The sequence below is a fragment of the Bidens hawaiensis genome, unplaced genomic scaffold (assembly GCF_021521415.1).
Source record: "Bidens hawaiensis isolate Kalapana, Puna unplaced genomic scaffold, B.hawaiensis_p1.1 tig00023806_1, whole genome shotgun sequence".
Taxonomy (NCBI): domain Eukaryota; kingdom Viridiplantae; phylum Streptophyta; class Magnoliopsida; order Asterales; family Asteraceae; genus Bidens; species Bidens hawaiensis.
Genome location: NW_027493740.1, coordinates 42,691 through 59,899, shown reverse-complemented (window position 1 = coordinate 59,899; position 17,209 = coordinate 42,691). Strand labels below are relative to the sequence as shown.

Below are 17,209 nucleotides of genomic sequence, written 5' to 3'. Positions count from 1 at the left end.
TAACTAAGTAAATGACAACAAATAAATAAACAGATAAAAAAATTTATATATATCTACCTATTCTAATAAAGTAAAATAAATGTAGACACTTGTCATGTTTTGGTTAATTCTCATAATTTTTTTCCTCTAAAACTAATACACCATAATATATGTAATACATAAATAATTATTCACTTTCCTTTTACACTATATTTATATAATATATATATATTTTTATAAATGTAAATATTAACATATTATTTTACTATATATTTCAAAATACTTGGTGGATTCTAAAAATCAACAACAAACCATGTTTCTCAAACGAAAATTGTTTCGGGTTTTTTTGTGAAAGCTAAATTTGATTTTATGGGTCAAAAGTTGGTAAATAGATTGTTTGGTACAAGTTAACTACATTTATGTCAAAATTTGTTACGGGTCAAAAATGAAAATTTTGAGTATTTTTAAAAGTTTGAGAATGCAAAATAGATTTATCGTCAAATTTGTTATGGGACTAAAGTGTTGACTTTAAAATGTCAAAAGTATGAAAGTTAAAATTTTAAACATGATTCGGGTTTCAAGTTTATTTTTAAGAGCATTTTTGAAATATATAAAAGGTTCGGGATTTGACAAATTGACTATTTTTCCCTCAACTATTAAAATTTAAGAAAAGATTGTGAATACTTTTGACATGTCACCCCATGCCTATCAATGCTTATAACTTTTATCAAATTTGAAATATTTATGTCAACATTAATTTTTCCTTCAATGGTGATTAGAACGTTGTATGGGAAGCATGTCATGCAAAACTATGCTCAAAAGAAACAAAATATTCACAAAATTAAATGGGTTAACATACTATTTTTTATGTTGTCATTATGACAAAATCGAGAAACCCTCTGAAACTTATCAAAATCTTTTTTATAGTGTAGCTCAGAAAAACATAGTTCTCGAAGAAAATCCATTGCTATAATTTAATATTTTACTTTCCTTAGACGTGTGGTAAATTGATAAATCAATAAAGGTAACGTCTCTTTTGTATTTAGGCTGAGTGGTTAGAACTACTATCGTATGAGAAGTCTTATTTTCGAAATTGGTTCATAACCAAAATTCTTTTAATTATACATATATGACACTGAGAATGAATTTTTCAATAGAAAGAAGCACACGGACATTTTTTTTATTAAATTTATTTAAAAAAATCATTTTGTGATATAAATAAAATCAATTTATGTATACATTGTATAGATACAAACATATATATATAATATTTTTTTTCATATACGCTATGTAATTATTTGTTTTACTTATAATTTTATAATTTGAATTATTTAATGTGTGACACGTGCGCTAAAACTAGTGTGTGTGTGTATATATATATATATATAACAAACTTTATTCAACCCTCCATACACCCGGACTTGAATATTTGAGTTAATCAATTTTTACTTTATTGGTATTAGCACTCAACCGCTCATTTATGAGTTGTTATTTTTTAAAAAAAATTTGAATTACAATTACAATTACTACCTATTTTATTTATTCATATTCATTGTCAATAATATAATATAATAACAATATTATAATAATATTATTGTTGATTGATTACAGAGAAAGAAAGAAAGAAGCAAAAGGTGCATGTGTTTTTGAAGATTTCAGTTTTCACACACAGTTGAGTGTGTATTTCACTGTGTGTGTTTTCAACGCTTCATCGGAGCAAGGTACAGCTTATTCAATACTCGATTATTATTATTATGCTAGGTTTTAACTGTAAATTATAATTATAGGCTTTTGATTGCTTTCGTTGAGTGTTGTGCTAAGTTACGATTATTAAGCTTAGGTACGTGATATGTTTAGTTCGTTTTGCAAGTTTATGATTTGATGTATATATTTGAATGTAATGCGGAGTGATTTCGAACTGTTTTTATGCTGAATTTCGTTGTTGATTGTTTTGTTATGTGAACTAGAAGTTGTTAGGGTTTGATGTTGTGAAATATAGATATTCGATGATATTCGACGAGATTTGAATCCGTTTTTGTTTATTTTGATCAACTTCATTCGATTTGATATAGTTGATTTTGCCATCGGATTAATGTAAGTACAAGCATTTTGTGTTTTTCGCGGTTGATGATTTGGTGGGAATGAGCAGAGCAGCTCGTGAGCTACTTGAGATCAGATCGATAGAAAGCTCGAAATGAGCTGAGCCGAGCGTTATCGAGCTTGAGCCTCAGAAAAAGCTCGTTTAGTTATCGAGCTTGAGCCTTAGAAAACACTTGTTTGGTTATTTAGCCTGTGCTCGAGTCTTGTATGGGAAGATCGTTGAGGCTTGTCGAGCCTTGTGTGGGAAGATCGCTTAACGAGCTTTGTGTAGTTTTTAAGATTTAGCTCTTTTAAACTTCGATGTATTTATTTCACACCGCAAGTTGAGTTTTGGCTCGTTTAAGGTGCTATTCACGAGCTTGATTCTAGCTTAGGCTCGTTTAACGCTTTTCTCAAAATAATTGAAAATGTATATAAATAATATACGAGCTAAGCTCAAGCTTGAAAAAATAACTCACGAACCGAGCTCGAGCTTTAGGAAAAGAGCTCGAAACGAGGCTGGGCTCAGCTCGTTTACACCCCTAGATTTCATTAGATTCTTCAAAATGATTATCTTAACTTTTGAATGTTTTTGTAGTTTTGATTTGACTTGTGTGTGCAGTTTGATCAAGTTGTAAAATTTTAATTTCTTCTATGTATTGTGTAGAAATTGGTTATCATCATGGAATCAAAAGAAATGATAATGCCTGCAGTAGAAAAAAAAGCACCTGAGGCTCAATCAAGCTATCAATTGGCTCTGAACAGTAACAGCCCCACCCAAACTGCAAACCCTAGCCAGATGATGGGACCGCAGGGGTTTACCATGGAGGCTGTCAACTTGCCATCTTCTTTGGCAAAGAAAAAGAGGGGTAGGCCCCGGAAGTATGGCCCGGATGGTGTGGCTGTCAGCGGAGGTTCAGGTGGTCGGACATTGTCACCAATGCCACTCTCCGCCTCTTCACCGCCCTCTGGCGGTTATTCTGATATTAAGCTTGGTGGGCCCGCGGGAAGTGGGGGTGACTTTCAGGCTGAGAAGAAGAAAAGGAAGACGAGTTCTTCTGAGCGATCAAACATGAGTTTAGGTAAACTAATTTGCATTTTATTTGCTCAGTTAATATTGATCTGCATAATGTTATCTATCTTGATTTCTTTGTTGAAACTTAAGTATTGTTAACTAACATTTAAGTGCGTTAGAATATGTTTCCGTCTTCCCATGAAAAATGCAGAAGATCCCATTCCATCTTTGCCATCATGGTTTAGTACTCTAATTTCTATTGTTTCATGATCCTAAAGACATTATAGACTTAGTAAGCTATGCACGCATACTTGAAATCTTAATACATTGCCTCATCTCATTTCTTGATATATAAATTCATACCCTTTGTCACAGTTCGTTCATCTCTTCACGTTAACGAACCATAAAAAATCTAAATTCTCGCATCATTTGATTGTTTCATAACCTCTTATGTTTGACTCATTATGCATTTTCATGTTTGACTACTAGTTAAGTTTCTATATAAATCTTCTTTTAGATGATAGTATGTGTCAACCTTGTGGACCAAGTTTTTGATCTGATTTCGTTGCAGTTTATGTCAAATGTAGAGATAAACTTAGCAATTGTTCATTTATAGCTTGTGTGTTTTCATGGCAGGGGACCAAATTACCTCTGGTGGAAGCTTTACTCCTCACATGGTCACTGTTAATCCAGGAGAGGTATGCTTTACCCCTCACATTGCGACAATTTCCATTTTAAAGAAACTTGTGAACTAAATTGCTTACGCATTCATCGGTCCCGTTAAAAGAATCTTTATACTTGAATAGGATCAATCAATAAAATTCTCTAGCTTTCTAATTATTGAAAAGTATTTCTAAGACATTTAGTCATTTAGTCAAAGTCTTGCATGCAATGGTAATTGATATGAAGTGGCCCACTTTTGCTTTCTCAGGATGTATCATCCAAAATCATATCATTTTCAAAATACGGGCCCCGGGCTATATGCGTTCTGTCTGCACTTGGTATTATTTCACATGTGACTTTGCGACAGGCGAATTCATCTGGAGGCACTGTAACTTATGAGGTATGCAATTTAATCTTATTTTTCTACAGATTTATCCGTCAAAGATATGGAGAATTTTGTCTATACACATTAGGGGTGCAAACGAGCCAAGCCCGAGCTTGACTAGGCTCGAGCTAACGAGCTCTATTTTCAAAGCTCGAGCTTGGCTCGTGAGTAGATTTTCAACCTCAAGCTTGGCTCGTTTACCATTTATTAATTATTTTTCATATTTTTTTTCAATTATAATTTATGTATAAAATAACATGTATTATTCAGTTATTTTTATTTATTCTTTCATAACATTATATATATTAATTAATAATTATTAAATATAGATTTTAAAAAATTATATAAATTTGACAAGCTCATTTAGGCTTGAGACGGCTCGAGCTTGGGCTCGGGCTCGAGTAAGCTTGGCTCGTTTACACCCCTAATACGCATCATATAAACTTGTGAAATATCATATATACCCAACCCAAACTTAAAAACAACTAATTAAAATATCAAATTTACTTATTCATTAAATACATGTTAAGATTGATCATTTAACCCTTAATTTTCTAAAAATTTAAAGTTCACATTTACCCATTTTTAATAGTAAAATTTTATATTTACTAATTAACAATATTTGTCATTCTATTTACCATTTCATAAAAAACAAGTGAATTTTAACCTCATCATTTTCTTTTATGAGCATGTTTGGAATTGAGTTTGTAAAATGCTTATTGACTTATTGGTATTTTCAAAAAACCAATAAATTAAAATATGTTTGGCAATCACAAAAATCTTTCCTATTTTAGCTTTTTGAAGGGGTTAAAAAGCAGTTTTTCAAAAGCCCCAAATCCTGGCTTTTCAAAATGGTTTTTAAAAAACCCAATAAGCTAATAAGCATTTTTCAAACTCAATCCCATACATGCTCTATATTTCTATAAGGGAGAATATTTAAACTATGTTAGATACTCATCCCAAATGTTTTGGGTTTTCCCATTGGGTTTGAGTTGTTTTGTCGTCCCTACAACAAACTACCCTAGGTTTCGGGTGATGATTAAATAATTATACTAACTTGTTATGTGATAAAGTAAATACTGTGTTTTCAATTAAGATGATGATATTTTTTTACTATGCATCAAGAAAATAAAATATAAGATACATTTTGGGGCATTAGACTAAGTATATCTGTTATTCTCTATATGTATTTGTAATTTTTCAAATAAATTATGTTTTAATTTTGGCTTTCACTTATTAACTTACAACTTTGTTAAGATTCTTAAAACGCTTATTAACTTCCTTTTCACTGATTAACTTACTGCATTTACAAAAAAGAAATATTGTCTACTAACCCATATAATTTTATGGAATATTTACATCACCTTTCTTTTTTTTATATAATTATAACCAGGGAAAAGTTAAGAGGTTAAAAAAATCATTTATAAATAGCGTAAAATGGTCATCAACTAAAATTTTATTTAAATTGAGTGCATATATGATATTTTAAGTTTCGGCTGAATATATATGATATTTCACATGCTCACCGAGGTATATATGAAATTCTACCTCAAAATAAAATCTGTATAATTTTTTAAACAATTAAATCTTTATAGGGAAGATTTGAAATTCTTTCATTGTCTGGATCTTTCACACCTGGCGAGGTCGGAGGAATATCATCAAGAGAAGGTGGCATGAGCATAGCTTTATCTAGCCCTGATGGTCGTGTAGTTGGCGGTCTACTTGCAGGAATACTCACTGCAGCTGGTCCTGTTCAGGTGAGTTTGACTTTTAAGGTTAAACAAGAAGACTAGGCGGGGCGGGTTATCATCAAAATAGGTTTGGGTCAAAACATACTGTTGGGTACTTGGGTTGACCCGCTATCTTTTTATGCCAAATTTTATTGACCCGTTAATTGCAGGTTGTTGTGGCCAGTTTTCTACCTGAAGCAGGTCCCATCGGGCCAAAACCAAGAAAACCAAAAAGCGCCATGAAACTTTTGACGCCTGTAGCGGACCGTACTGCAACCGTGTCTACAAATACGGAGGAACAGAAGTTGAATGAACAAAGCCAAATAAGTCCTAGGACAGGGATTGCCAATTCTGCCCCTGCCTCTAACTCACGGCATGAGAACCGAAGCCCAATGGCAAGTATGCATGACTGGAGGAGGTCTGCTGCAGATATGAATGTGTCATTGAGGGAGGATTGATATTAATTGTGACTCTTTTTCGGTGTTATTAGTAGTCTGTAGGGCGTCTTATAAGGACCTTTTGGTAATTTTGCGATAGGAACCGTTGTGTTGTGGCTTCTGCTCTTACTATTTAGTTTTTATATTTGTTGTAAAAAACTAAAAATACTTAAGAGGGAGAAATATGTCAACTTAATTAGGTGACTTTTGTGTCTTTCCTTATTATGGATTCTTTGTTGATAATTTGATGCATTACATGCATAATGACAGAAGTGCCCATAGAGTGGACAGAGTAGATGGTATCGAACACGGTCCCGTAGCTTTCGGTACAGCAGCAGTGAGGGAGCAACGGAAGGTCCATCTCGATTTAGAGATGAAGCAGAGAGGGAAAAAGAATGATGTGGGACCAAGAAACAGGAACAGGGAGAGCGAGACCACCATCATCCATGTGGGCTGCAGTAGAGGCACGATGACGGCGCTGCGGGCTCCATATAGGAAACGGAAATAGTTTAAGAAAATAACAACCAAATCGCTACACCCGGTTTTTAAATCTCAAACCGACATCCCAGCTTCCAACAGTCAACAGTCATTCGAATAAACGAAATTTAGAAACAAGAGTATCCACTACTGTTAAAACTATCATAAAATAAAGACTTACTATCCACCATAAAAGAGAGCAAAGTACAGCCCATAATCTTAATTAAATATACAGATACCTGTATACACAATCTTGTTCAAACCTAAATATGAGCAAATTAGAAGCCTTCTTCAACGAAACCGTACCTGAAAAGTTTATGCCCATCAGCGTTTCAAGATCAACAATGGGAAAACAATTATTACTTCTACTTACAGTTGGAACATTCAATCGGGAGTGCCAGTTACTTTTACCAACTCCATGATACTCCAGATCATCCTTAAAATAGTACAGAAAAACTTATCAGTATAAACTCCAAGTGATAAAAAAAATTGGCGGTTTCAAATGAGTTGTTATGTTCGTACCAAAATGTTGAGAAAAAGAGAAGGAAGCCAAGATAAACAAGTTTAAATATCCGCTGTTTCTTTTCCCTCGACAGCTCACCGAACACTTCCGTTGCATACACTAGATGTCGCAATAAAAATAGAAACTTATATTAGGATTAAAATAAGTAATAACCGTAATATGCAGCATCTAGTAAAGAGGAAAAAATGGACTTACAGGTTCACATTACAATATAAATACGGCATACACAGCAAAAACATGATCCAATGTCCTGTGACAAGATGCAAAACGCACAATACTCCTTGAGTGATAAACTCTGGCAGTGTAATACTGTTTATCTTGGTTGCTAACTCATACGGGTTAATGTAATCCGTCTCTAAATCCAAAAAACACATCAGCTGCAATAAAAGTTGTAATTGTTAATTACCTCATACCGATACAAAAACATACTTCAACTAGTAAAAGTGCTAAATTATAGCATCCATGACCTTGTAAATTACATTTAAAAAGTTACAGTGAAACCTGTGCAGTTAAATGCAATTTAAGCATAAACAAGAAATCTTAATTATTACAGTGAAATTAACTTGGAAGTGTTTGAAAAATCCAATCTTGATCTTGAATTCTTATCTTTTAGGGCCAAAATAGTCGAAAACTGAAAATCAAGTAAAAAGCTTTTGCAGTAACGCGGAAATATATCGGACCGATATTTGAGATATCGGTAATTTTAATATCATGCAGAACCACTAACATTTATATCAGTTTAATTTTAACACTAACAATTCAATATACTCTCCTACTATTAACAAATTAACCCTTTGCAACTTGCAAAACACTAACAATTGTAGCAAGTAGGAACTGATCAAGACTCAAAACACTAAGGGGGTGTTTGGTACAGAGAATGGAATTGTAGAGAAATAGAATAGAGAAATGGAATTGCAGAGAAAGGGAATTGGTCTGGAGAATGAGAATTGACTGTTCTGTTTGGTAGTACAGAGATTTCAGTAGAGAAATATAGCTGAGAATCATTTCTCTTGTTTGGTACATAGAAAATAAACAAAGAATTATATCAACTTTATCATTAGCACAAGTATTTTTTTCATAACAAATATTTATTAAAAAATAAAAAACATATAAAAAGATGCATAAATTCCAACCAAAATATGCATTGATCAAACCAATTCACATACAAAACATAGTTTTTAAGCAAAAAACATCAACCATAGTTAAAACCAATTCACATACAAAACATACTTCAACCATACACAACTATCCCATTGAACCATCGGTATACAACTCGACCATCTCAATTTTCTCTTCTATTGTCAACGCAAGAAAAGAACGTCCTAGATCCACATCTTTACCAATCAAATGAGCTGCTTTGAACCGTTTTTTCGTAGTGATACCTGGTAAAGCTTTCAACTCATCACTAACCTTTTCAAAGATTTCACGAGCCTCCATACCTTCTTTGCTAAGTTGTTCACCCACCATCTCCCCAAATCGAAGCAAAACTTCCTTGATATCTTTGCAAGACTCTCGATATATCTCATCTGCATCCGTGCTTCTACCTCTTTTGCGCTTGCTTGTTACACTTCCTGTTTGTCCTTCAGATCTATCAACATTTGGAACGGCTTCATCAACAAAATCAAAGTCTTCAATATCAACAGGTGAGCTTTTTTGCGTCTCTTGAACAACATCTTCTTCTCCAAGGTCAACTGCTTTACTACCAGTAGCTCTATCCTTACCGAATATGGTACACAATTTGTCATAGAAAGGAAATGACTTGTCACGAAAATTCACAGCACCTTTGTGAGACTACAAGACAATTACAAATAAATTAAAATAAAATTTTAAAATCTAAAAAATATATTTTTTAGAATATACCTTCACGTATTCATTCCAAACACTATCATCGGCAATAATACAACATTTTTGTTCATCCCAACCAAACCCACTTGTATGCACCATATCATATACAATGCTAAAGTGTGTCTTCCATGTCTTCATCCTAGACTTTATATGTGGTTCTGCTTTGAGGCCAGAGTTAGGAAAACTTACATCTAGCAATTGTTGAACACCATTTAAATAACCTGGTTTGAATCCATTGTCAGCACCAGCATACTTTCCGGATGCATGTATCTCCATTAATGCATCAATTAGCTTTGCATCTTCATCATTTGTCCAGGTATGCTTGCTCCGAGTAACTCCTCTCACTATATTTGAATCTGCCATGTCTATGTACAAATGCATAATTATACAATTAAAAATCATAATTCATGTAACTACAAATACAAATATAACAAGAAACATTAATAAGAAACAAATAAAGTGCATAAATAAACATTAATAAGAAACATCCTTGGTTCTACAAATAAAAAATACATAATTGTCAAACATAATTAAGAAACATTGTTGGCACGCTGCGCACGCATCACAGTCCAACTATTAAACATTTCATTAGCAAGAAGGTCTCTACGATCGGTCCATTCTTGTGAGGGCTCGATCATAGAAATAACATTGTCATTGTCATTTGCAGGTTGTGTGTGATTTACTGGGATTTCGTTATCAAGAGGGTCTTCACTCATTGTTGTTCGTATGAAATTGTGCAATAAACAACAAGCAATGATGATACGTGGCATGGACTCTATGGGATGATATGAGTTATCACGCAAGATAGCCCATCTATCTTTAATCATTCCGAAACATCTTTCTATAACATTCCTGGCCGATGAATGTCTCATATTAAAGAACTCCTTAGCATTCGTAGGAGGACGAGACCAATCGTTAAGATGATAACGTTGACCTCGATATGGAGTTAAAAATCCTTCACCATTTGTATAACCGGCATCACAAAGGTAGTATGTTCCTACAATTAACCATAAACTCTATGTTAATTATCATACTTAAATCTATGTATATTCTTTGAAAATTGTCTATCACATACCTGGAGTTATTTTAAGACCATTGGGTCTACTGATTGCATCACGCAAAACTCTACTATCAGCTGCAGAACCCTCCCATCCCGCTAAGACATACGTAAATAAAAGGTCTCTCGTACATACTCCGAGTACGTTAGTACAAATCTGCCCTTTTCTTGTCCTATAAGGTTTTCTATCAATAGCAGGGACTTTAACTTTAATGTATGTTCCATCTAATGCTCCTAAGCAACCCTGAGTTAAAAGAAATCATTACTTACTAATGTATGTTAGCAAAAAATATCTTTAATAAAAAATGTGTTTGACTAACCTTAAACCATTTCCATCTTTCATCAGTTTCATTATCTGGCACTGGCACGGGTGACTTGTAGAGTTCTTTGTGTAATCGACATATAGCATTTAAGACTAACTTGAAATACCGACTTACAGTTTCCCCGGACCGATGAAATCTGTTGACTAGTATCCTATTCTTTGCATTATGAGCAAGGGTATGTAAAAACATAGTAACTTGCTCATCGACTAGCATGTTTTTACTATTCTTTAGTCCCCCTCTAGTTTCTAGCATATCACAAAGTGTTGTAAATGCATGTATATTCATTCTTATGTTAACAACACTCGTAACATCACTTTCATAAACCATCCTCACCATGTTTTCACGCCTATTATGGTAACTCATTAAATATTTTGTACGTAAAGTCATTGACTCAATCGACCGACGCAAATGATAAGTACACAACATCCACCAACGAATCGTAACATAAATGACATAAAATGCACCTATGGCAACTATTCTTTGTCTGGAAGGTGATCTTGCCATCTACACATAAAAATATAAGAAAATTCAAGAAAAACAAATAACTCCAAAATATAATCCAAATATTAGTTTGCTTTGTGTCTGTTAAATCTAAACTTCATTTAGCTAAGACTATTTCGAAGAGGCATCAATGAAAATAGTCGAAACCCAATAGACTACATCACCAGCTAATCGATTAGCAATTATAAAGATTATTGAAGGAATAGGTGAATGTTGCAACCGATTGGTGAGTGACTGTCGAGATAACGATTAACAGGAGGCAATTGGGTTGCGGTGCTATGAGTTAACAGATTATAAGATGCATCAAAAGACAATATCACAGATCTACCTTACAAAGCAAAACCAGCAAAAAACAATGACTGCACTGCACAAAGCAAAACTAGCAAAAAACAATGAGTTAACAGATTATAAGATGCATCAAAAGATGTCCAATATCACAGATCTACCTTACAACTGACTTACAAAACAAAGACTTACATGAAGGGTGTCATACTAATAAATATAAATTAGTATGCACAACGGAGATAAGCAAATGCATGTGTGTGAAGTATGAGTGAAACATATACATGTATGAATAACATAAGATACAATCATCTATATTCAGTTCATTCTTCCATTCCACAAGCTATAAAAGACCTTTAATAAAAAGACTAAAAAAAGCAGCAGTGAAGCAGAGCATAATCATACCCTGAGCTTATAGAGCCAAGATCCAAATCCTCAGGCATAAACAAAACTTCAAACAATTATATTCAAAGTACAAAAAGATAAACTTTTTTTTAATTAAGTTTACATGCCTTAGTTATTCTGAAGGTGTTGAGTAGTCCTAACAAAACAAAGTCTTTGTTTATTCGTTAACTTAATAATAATAACTCATTCATCATCAACAAGTACTATGAATCGAATAATAAACATCTATTCATTCTTTAAAGTTTAAACATCTAGATGAGAAGTCGATTCCAATACAGATTAAAAGTTAGGTTGCTTGAATCAATCAGTAAAAGCAGAACATAGAGATAGAAAGAAACAAACAAAGCAGCATACATCATCCGTACATCTAAGCTAAATCATCAACACCGATCTATTATATATAAATATAAATATATGAAGATCGAATATGCATAAATAAATAAAGAGAAAATCAGAGTGATAAAATTAAGGATCTGCTGCACCTGAATCGAAGGTTGATTGGAAGCAAAAGTTGGAGGCTTTTTTAGGGTTTTCTAAAACTCCTCGGAGGGGCCGTGGAGAAGTTGAGACTGAATGAAAGATGGGAGAAATGAAGGAGGAAAATGGGAGAAATGAAATCAGAGAAATCCAATTCTCCGCCTTTTTTAGAGAATCAAAATCAGAGAAATGGAAATGGTTTATTTCCATTTCTCACCTCTTTCTTTCATAAACAAACAAGAGAATTCTTTCCAATTCCATTTCTCACCCCTCAATTCCCTCTACCAAACACCCCCTAACATTAAACGCTAAAAGTTGAAATTAAGACTTAAAACATTGATATCGCCGATATTTCACATGAGGATCGATAACCGATATCCCACCGATATTGACTGCATAGGCAGTGAAATTGATTTTAAATGTAAATGTAAAGCTATATCTAAGTTTAAGCACTTTGTAGCAGCCTTGCTAATTATTTGATTCCAATAATTAAATGTGTCAATAATAATCACTTAACATCCAGACTATGTCTAACTAATCTGTATATACTTTTTTGCATTAGCAATATTCCTATAAAATTAACAGATTTATATATAAAAAAAAGGCCTATCAAAATCACCATAATGGTTTAATGTTAAACAAATAAATAATAATTATAACCTGGTAAAGAACAAGGGCTAAGACTGCTACGAGGATGAAGAAGGACAACAACCACGCGATCAGATCTCCCATGTTCTCTAAATCTTCTGTATCTCTGTGTTTTATGGGTTTTGGAATCTTGATGTCTTCGTTCGGTGGTTATTTGTGAACAAGAATTTGTTAAGAATACTATTAGTTGCCATTCTTTTTTATTTTTAAACAACAAATAAAGGTATTTGCGATTTTTTCTACATTAATCCTAGATGAATATCAATGTTTGACAAAAAAAATATTTTTTTAATGAATTTAATCATTTAAAAGTAGTTTTTTATCGAATTTAAATATTTAAAACTTTTTACATATAATATGCAAGATAAAGCATTGAGTTTTACAAATTAAACAAAACTACAGTTTTGACATTGAGAGCATCAATAATAAAGGCAATAATAGTAATTCATCGTTTGGCTGATATGGACCCAGTAGACGAACCTACAATCAGACTCTATCGTTGAGGAGCAAATTTGCATAGGTTTTGCGTTGAAAATTCTCTTATATTTGTGTGTAGTTCCATCTCCCTTACCAAAGTGTTCGGTTTAAAGCTCTCAATTTAAAACAAATTTGTCAGGTCATAAAAATTTGGAAACATAAATTCAAATACATTTATCTAAGTTTCGCTTTGTTTGACTTCCTAAATTTCTGAGTTATAATCTATTCCGGTATTGATTTTTTTCCTTCGGTTGTTATTGCAAGTAGGGGTGCAAACGATCCGAGCTGCTTGCAAGCTACTCGAGATCAGCTCGTTAAAAAGCTTGATCGATCCCGAGCCTAAAAGTAAGCTCGTCTAATAAACGAGCCCGAGCTTCACTTATCAAGCTCGAAACGGCTCGCGATCCTAAGCGAGCCTACCATTTATATAATTTTTTAAGATATATATTTAATATTATTAATTATTATATATAATGTAATGAAAAAATAAATCAAAATAACTAAATAACATATATTATTTTATACATAAAATTATAATAAAAAAATATATAAAAATTATTATAATTGTATAAAAAATAATTAATAAATAATAAATGAGCCGAATCCGAGCTTGAAAATCTGCTCATAAGCTAAGCTCGAGCTTTGAAAATAAAGCTCGATCACCGAATAAGTTACGGCTCGGCTCGTTTGCACTTAAAGGTATCAAACGACAACCGGCTTAAACTTGAGGGGCCAAGTTGCAAACTAGTTTCTCCTTTTTTTCTTCTTCTTAACATGTTGTCTTGATACAAAAGAAATCGAAGAACAAAATTATTATTAATTATTATTCATTCATCAAACACTGAACCAAATCATGACGAAGGAACACGCAAACTGGTCTCCATACGATAACAATGGAGGGTAAGTATTCCTAATTCAACACAGTCGTACGTACATTACAGTGTTTGATTTAATAATAATAATAATAATAATAATAATGTTTGTGTGTGTACACTGCAGAACTTGTGTGGCGATTGCTGGTGCGGATTACTGCGTGATTGCAGCGGATACTCGGATGTCCACCGGTTACAGTATTCTCACCAGAGTAATAAGTTATCCACCCCGAGCTTTAATGAGCTTAGTGTACTAGTATGTATTAGTTCACACTGCACAGTCGAGTTTTGTCTCGTTTAAGGTACTGCACACGAGCTCGAGCTGAGTTAAGGCTGTTTTGTTTGTTTGGTTGGTTGAATATAGGGTTTGTATATGTCGATTATTTAGAGTTGCCGTGTTGATTTAACCGAACCTGGAGTAATTTGGTCTACTCTTAGGATTTAGGTACTCGACAAAAAAAGAAACTCGAAATGAGCTGAGCCTTATTGAGCCTGAGCTTAAAATAAAGCTCGTTTAGATAGTTCAAGCCTTATCTGGGAACATCGTTTAGGCCTATGCAGTCGATATCTCTGATTTATCGGTTATCGGTCCCTTGGTAAAATATCGGTCAAAATGTCGGTACCGATAATATTGACGATATTTATCACCGGTATTTCCGATATCAGTGTTTTAAGTCTTAATAATCAATTTTATTGTTCAATGTTAGTGTTTAAAGTCTTAATTCGTTCCTACTTACTACAATTGTTAGTGTTTTGCTAGTTGCAAAAAGATAATTTGTTAATGGTAGGAGAGTATACTGAATTATTAGTGTTAAATTGCTATATATATGAATTTTACATGATATTAAAATTACTGATATCCTACCGCCATAACCGATATTTTTCCGCATTAACTGCTTAGGTTTAGGCTTGTTGACCTTTAACAAGGCTGGTGTAATTTCAAGTTTTAACTATTTTGTACTTCTATGTATTAGTTTCACACTGCACAGTCAAGCTTTGTCTCGTTTAAGGTACTGCACATGAGCTCGAGCCAAGCTTAGGCACTTTTAAAGTTTTTTTTTTTTTCAAAATATATAAATATCTAAAATGCATATGAATTAATTAATTAAAAATAATAAACGAGCCATAGACGAGCTCGAGCTTGAAATTATGAGCCAGTAGATCGTAATTTGGTCCATGCTTAGGGTTTGCAGATGTTTAGAGTTGTATACATATTTGTCCATAGAGAATTACAGATGGTGGCTTCTTTTATTATCATGTTTGATAACAACTATTAGATGCTTTCAGCTTTATGATTCTGGTGCAATTTTTTTGTGGATAGCTGAAGTTTAAGACTTGATTAGTTATATATTATCTGCAATTCTGCACCAACTTTTTTTGATAGATTTTTTCTCAACACACAACCTATATATAGAGTGTATGACTATATGCTCTCAACACACAACCTATAGAGTGTATGACTATATGCTCTCAACACACAACCTATAGAGTGTATGACTATATGCTGCATTGAAGTCTTGTTTTCATGATATGTTACAACTGTGTTCATTAAAAAGACTTCTGCTTTAGCTTAATTATCATTTGGTTTGGCTGAAAAGTCAAGTTGAACCTTTCTTTGATATTAAGGCTGTTAAAATATTTATTTTCAGAGCTGACAAAAGCTTCATGGCTTCTTCTGGATTCCAGGCGGACGTGAAAGCACTGCAGAAGGTTCTGTCTTCCAGACACCTGGTAAGATTATTAAAACTTATTCTTAGTTTTCATTCATTCATGTATATATTTTATGATATCTATGAAAATGCTGATGTTTTGTATATATTTATTACAGATTTACCAACATCAGCATAACAAACAAATGAGTTGCCCTGCTATGGCTCAGCTTCTCTCTAACACCCTCTACTACAAGCGTTTCTTTCCTTATTACGCCTTTAATGTTTTAGGTGGTCTTGATAGTCAAGGTATATGTGGATTTATGGTTTTAGTTGTGATGTAATATGCTCAAAGCATTTAGTGACTTAAAACTCATTTTGTGAACTTTAAGGTAAGGGATGTGTTTTCACATATGATGCTGTTGGCTCCTATGAGAGAGTTGGATACAGTGCTCAAGGTTCCGGTGCCACACTCATCACTCCATTCTTGGACAACCAGCTAAAGTCCCCGAGCCCTCTTCTGTTACCTGCAAAGGTCTGGATTGAATTTTTTTTTCTCTCATACACACACGCGCACGCAAGGTTTTAGGGGTGGTTAATTATATTAAATTAAGCAAAATTTAATGGTGTCAATAGCCATATATGCTAAATCGGCGCACATATATGCGTACACAGGTAGCCAGTAGCCACACACAATATCACATGTTAGGCATGTTGCACACATTAAATTTTAATTAAATTAATGAGCCATAAAACCGGGTGTTGCACACACTTTAGGTGGAAAACTTGATGGGTCAAAGTGGGTATTATGATAATCATTTGATGGTTTAGATTCGCAAATTGTTAAAGTGCAATGAATAATATAGTTGTCAAGGGAACTAAATCACAATGACTAAAGTTCATCGACAACGATCATTGAAAGTCTACATTGATCAAAACACTAATTTTACTTGTTATATTGGTGCATAGGATGCTGTTACGCCGCTATCAGAAGCTGAAGCTGTTGACTTGGTGAAGACTTGTTTTTCATCAGCAACAGAAAGAGATATATACACTGTAAGTTTGTACTAATAAGGTTTAAAAGAGGTAATCAGTAATCAACAAAGTATTGAAACATTATGTTGACGGTTACTAAATTATGCAGGGAGATAGTGTCGAAATTATCATCCTAAACGCAAATGGTGTTCGCCGTGAAACTGAACAACTGCGCAAAGATTAGTCACCGAACTGAAGATTGTCTCTCAGCCAGTCCTTTTTCAGTTTTCATGAATCAAAACTTGTTTAGATGAAGGCGGTTGCACTCTTTTTAACCGTTCAAGATCTTTGATGTATTTCTGCTTATGGATTTATTTGCATTTATAAGAAAACTAGTTTGTTTGAACTAT

General features: G+C 33.4%; 2 protein-coding genes across 2 annotated transcripts; both read left to right on the top strand.

The window, feature by feature from the left end:
• The first annotated feature begins 2,740 nt into the window (after nt 1–2,740).
• LOC143568080 (AT-hook motif nuclear-localized protein 1-like) lies at nt 2,741–6,456 on the top strand. The gene is made up of 5 exons (XM_077054316.1): nt 2,741–3,140; nt 3,710–3,771; nt 4,005–4,136; nt 5,717–5,878; nt 6,022–6,456. The coding sequence occupies exons 1-5, from the start codon at nt 2,741–2,743 to the stop codon at nt 6,307–6,309; spliced, it is 1,044 nt and encodes a 347-aa protein (XP_076910431.1). The 3' UTR covers nt 6,310–6,456.
• Nucleotides 6,457–14,156: 7,700 nt separating this feature from the next.
• On the top strand, nt 14,157–17,175 carry LOC143568079 (proteasome subunit beta type-1-like). The gene is made up of 7 exons (XM_077054315.1): nt 14,157–14,203; nt 14,303–14,387; nt 15,802–15,906; nt 16,004–16,133; nt 16,217–16,359; nt 16,794–16,880; nt 16,969–17,175. The coding sequence occupies exons 1-7, from the start codon at nt 14,157–14,159 to the stop codon at nt 17,041–17,043; spliced, it is 672 nt and encodes a 223-aa protein (XP_076910430.1). The 3' UTR covers nt 17,044–17,175.
• Nucleotides 17,176–17,209: the final 34 nt, after the last annotated feature.

Bases quoted from the DNA above. Each gene is read 5' to 3' on its own strand.
- LOC143568080 (XM_077054316.1), top strand. From the start codon at position 2,741: ATGGAATCAAAAGAAATGATAATGCCTGCAGTAGAAAAAAAAGCACCT. The intron at 3,772-4,004 runs GTATGCTTTACC...TTGCTTTCTCAG, and splicing joins TCACTGTTAATCCAGGAGAG to GATGTATCATCCAAAATCAT. The intron at 5,879-6,021 runs GTGAGTTTGACT...CGTTAATTGCAG, and splicing joins CTGCAGCTGGTCCTGTTCAG to GTTGTTGTGGCCAGTTTTCT.
- LOC143568079 (XM_077054315.1), top strand. From the start codon at position 14,157: ATGACGAAGGAACACGCAAACTGGTCTCCATACGATAACAATGGAGG. The intron at 15,907-16,003 runs GTAAGATTATTA...TATTTATTACAG, and splicing joins TTCTGTCTTCCAGACACCTG to ATTTACCAACATCAGCATAA. The intron at 16,881-16,968 runs GTAAGTTTGTAC...TAAATTATGCAG, and splicing joins CAGAAAGAGATATATACACT to GGAGATAGTGTCGAAATTAT.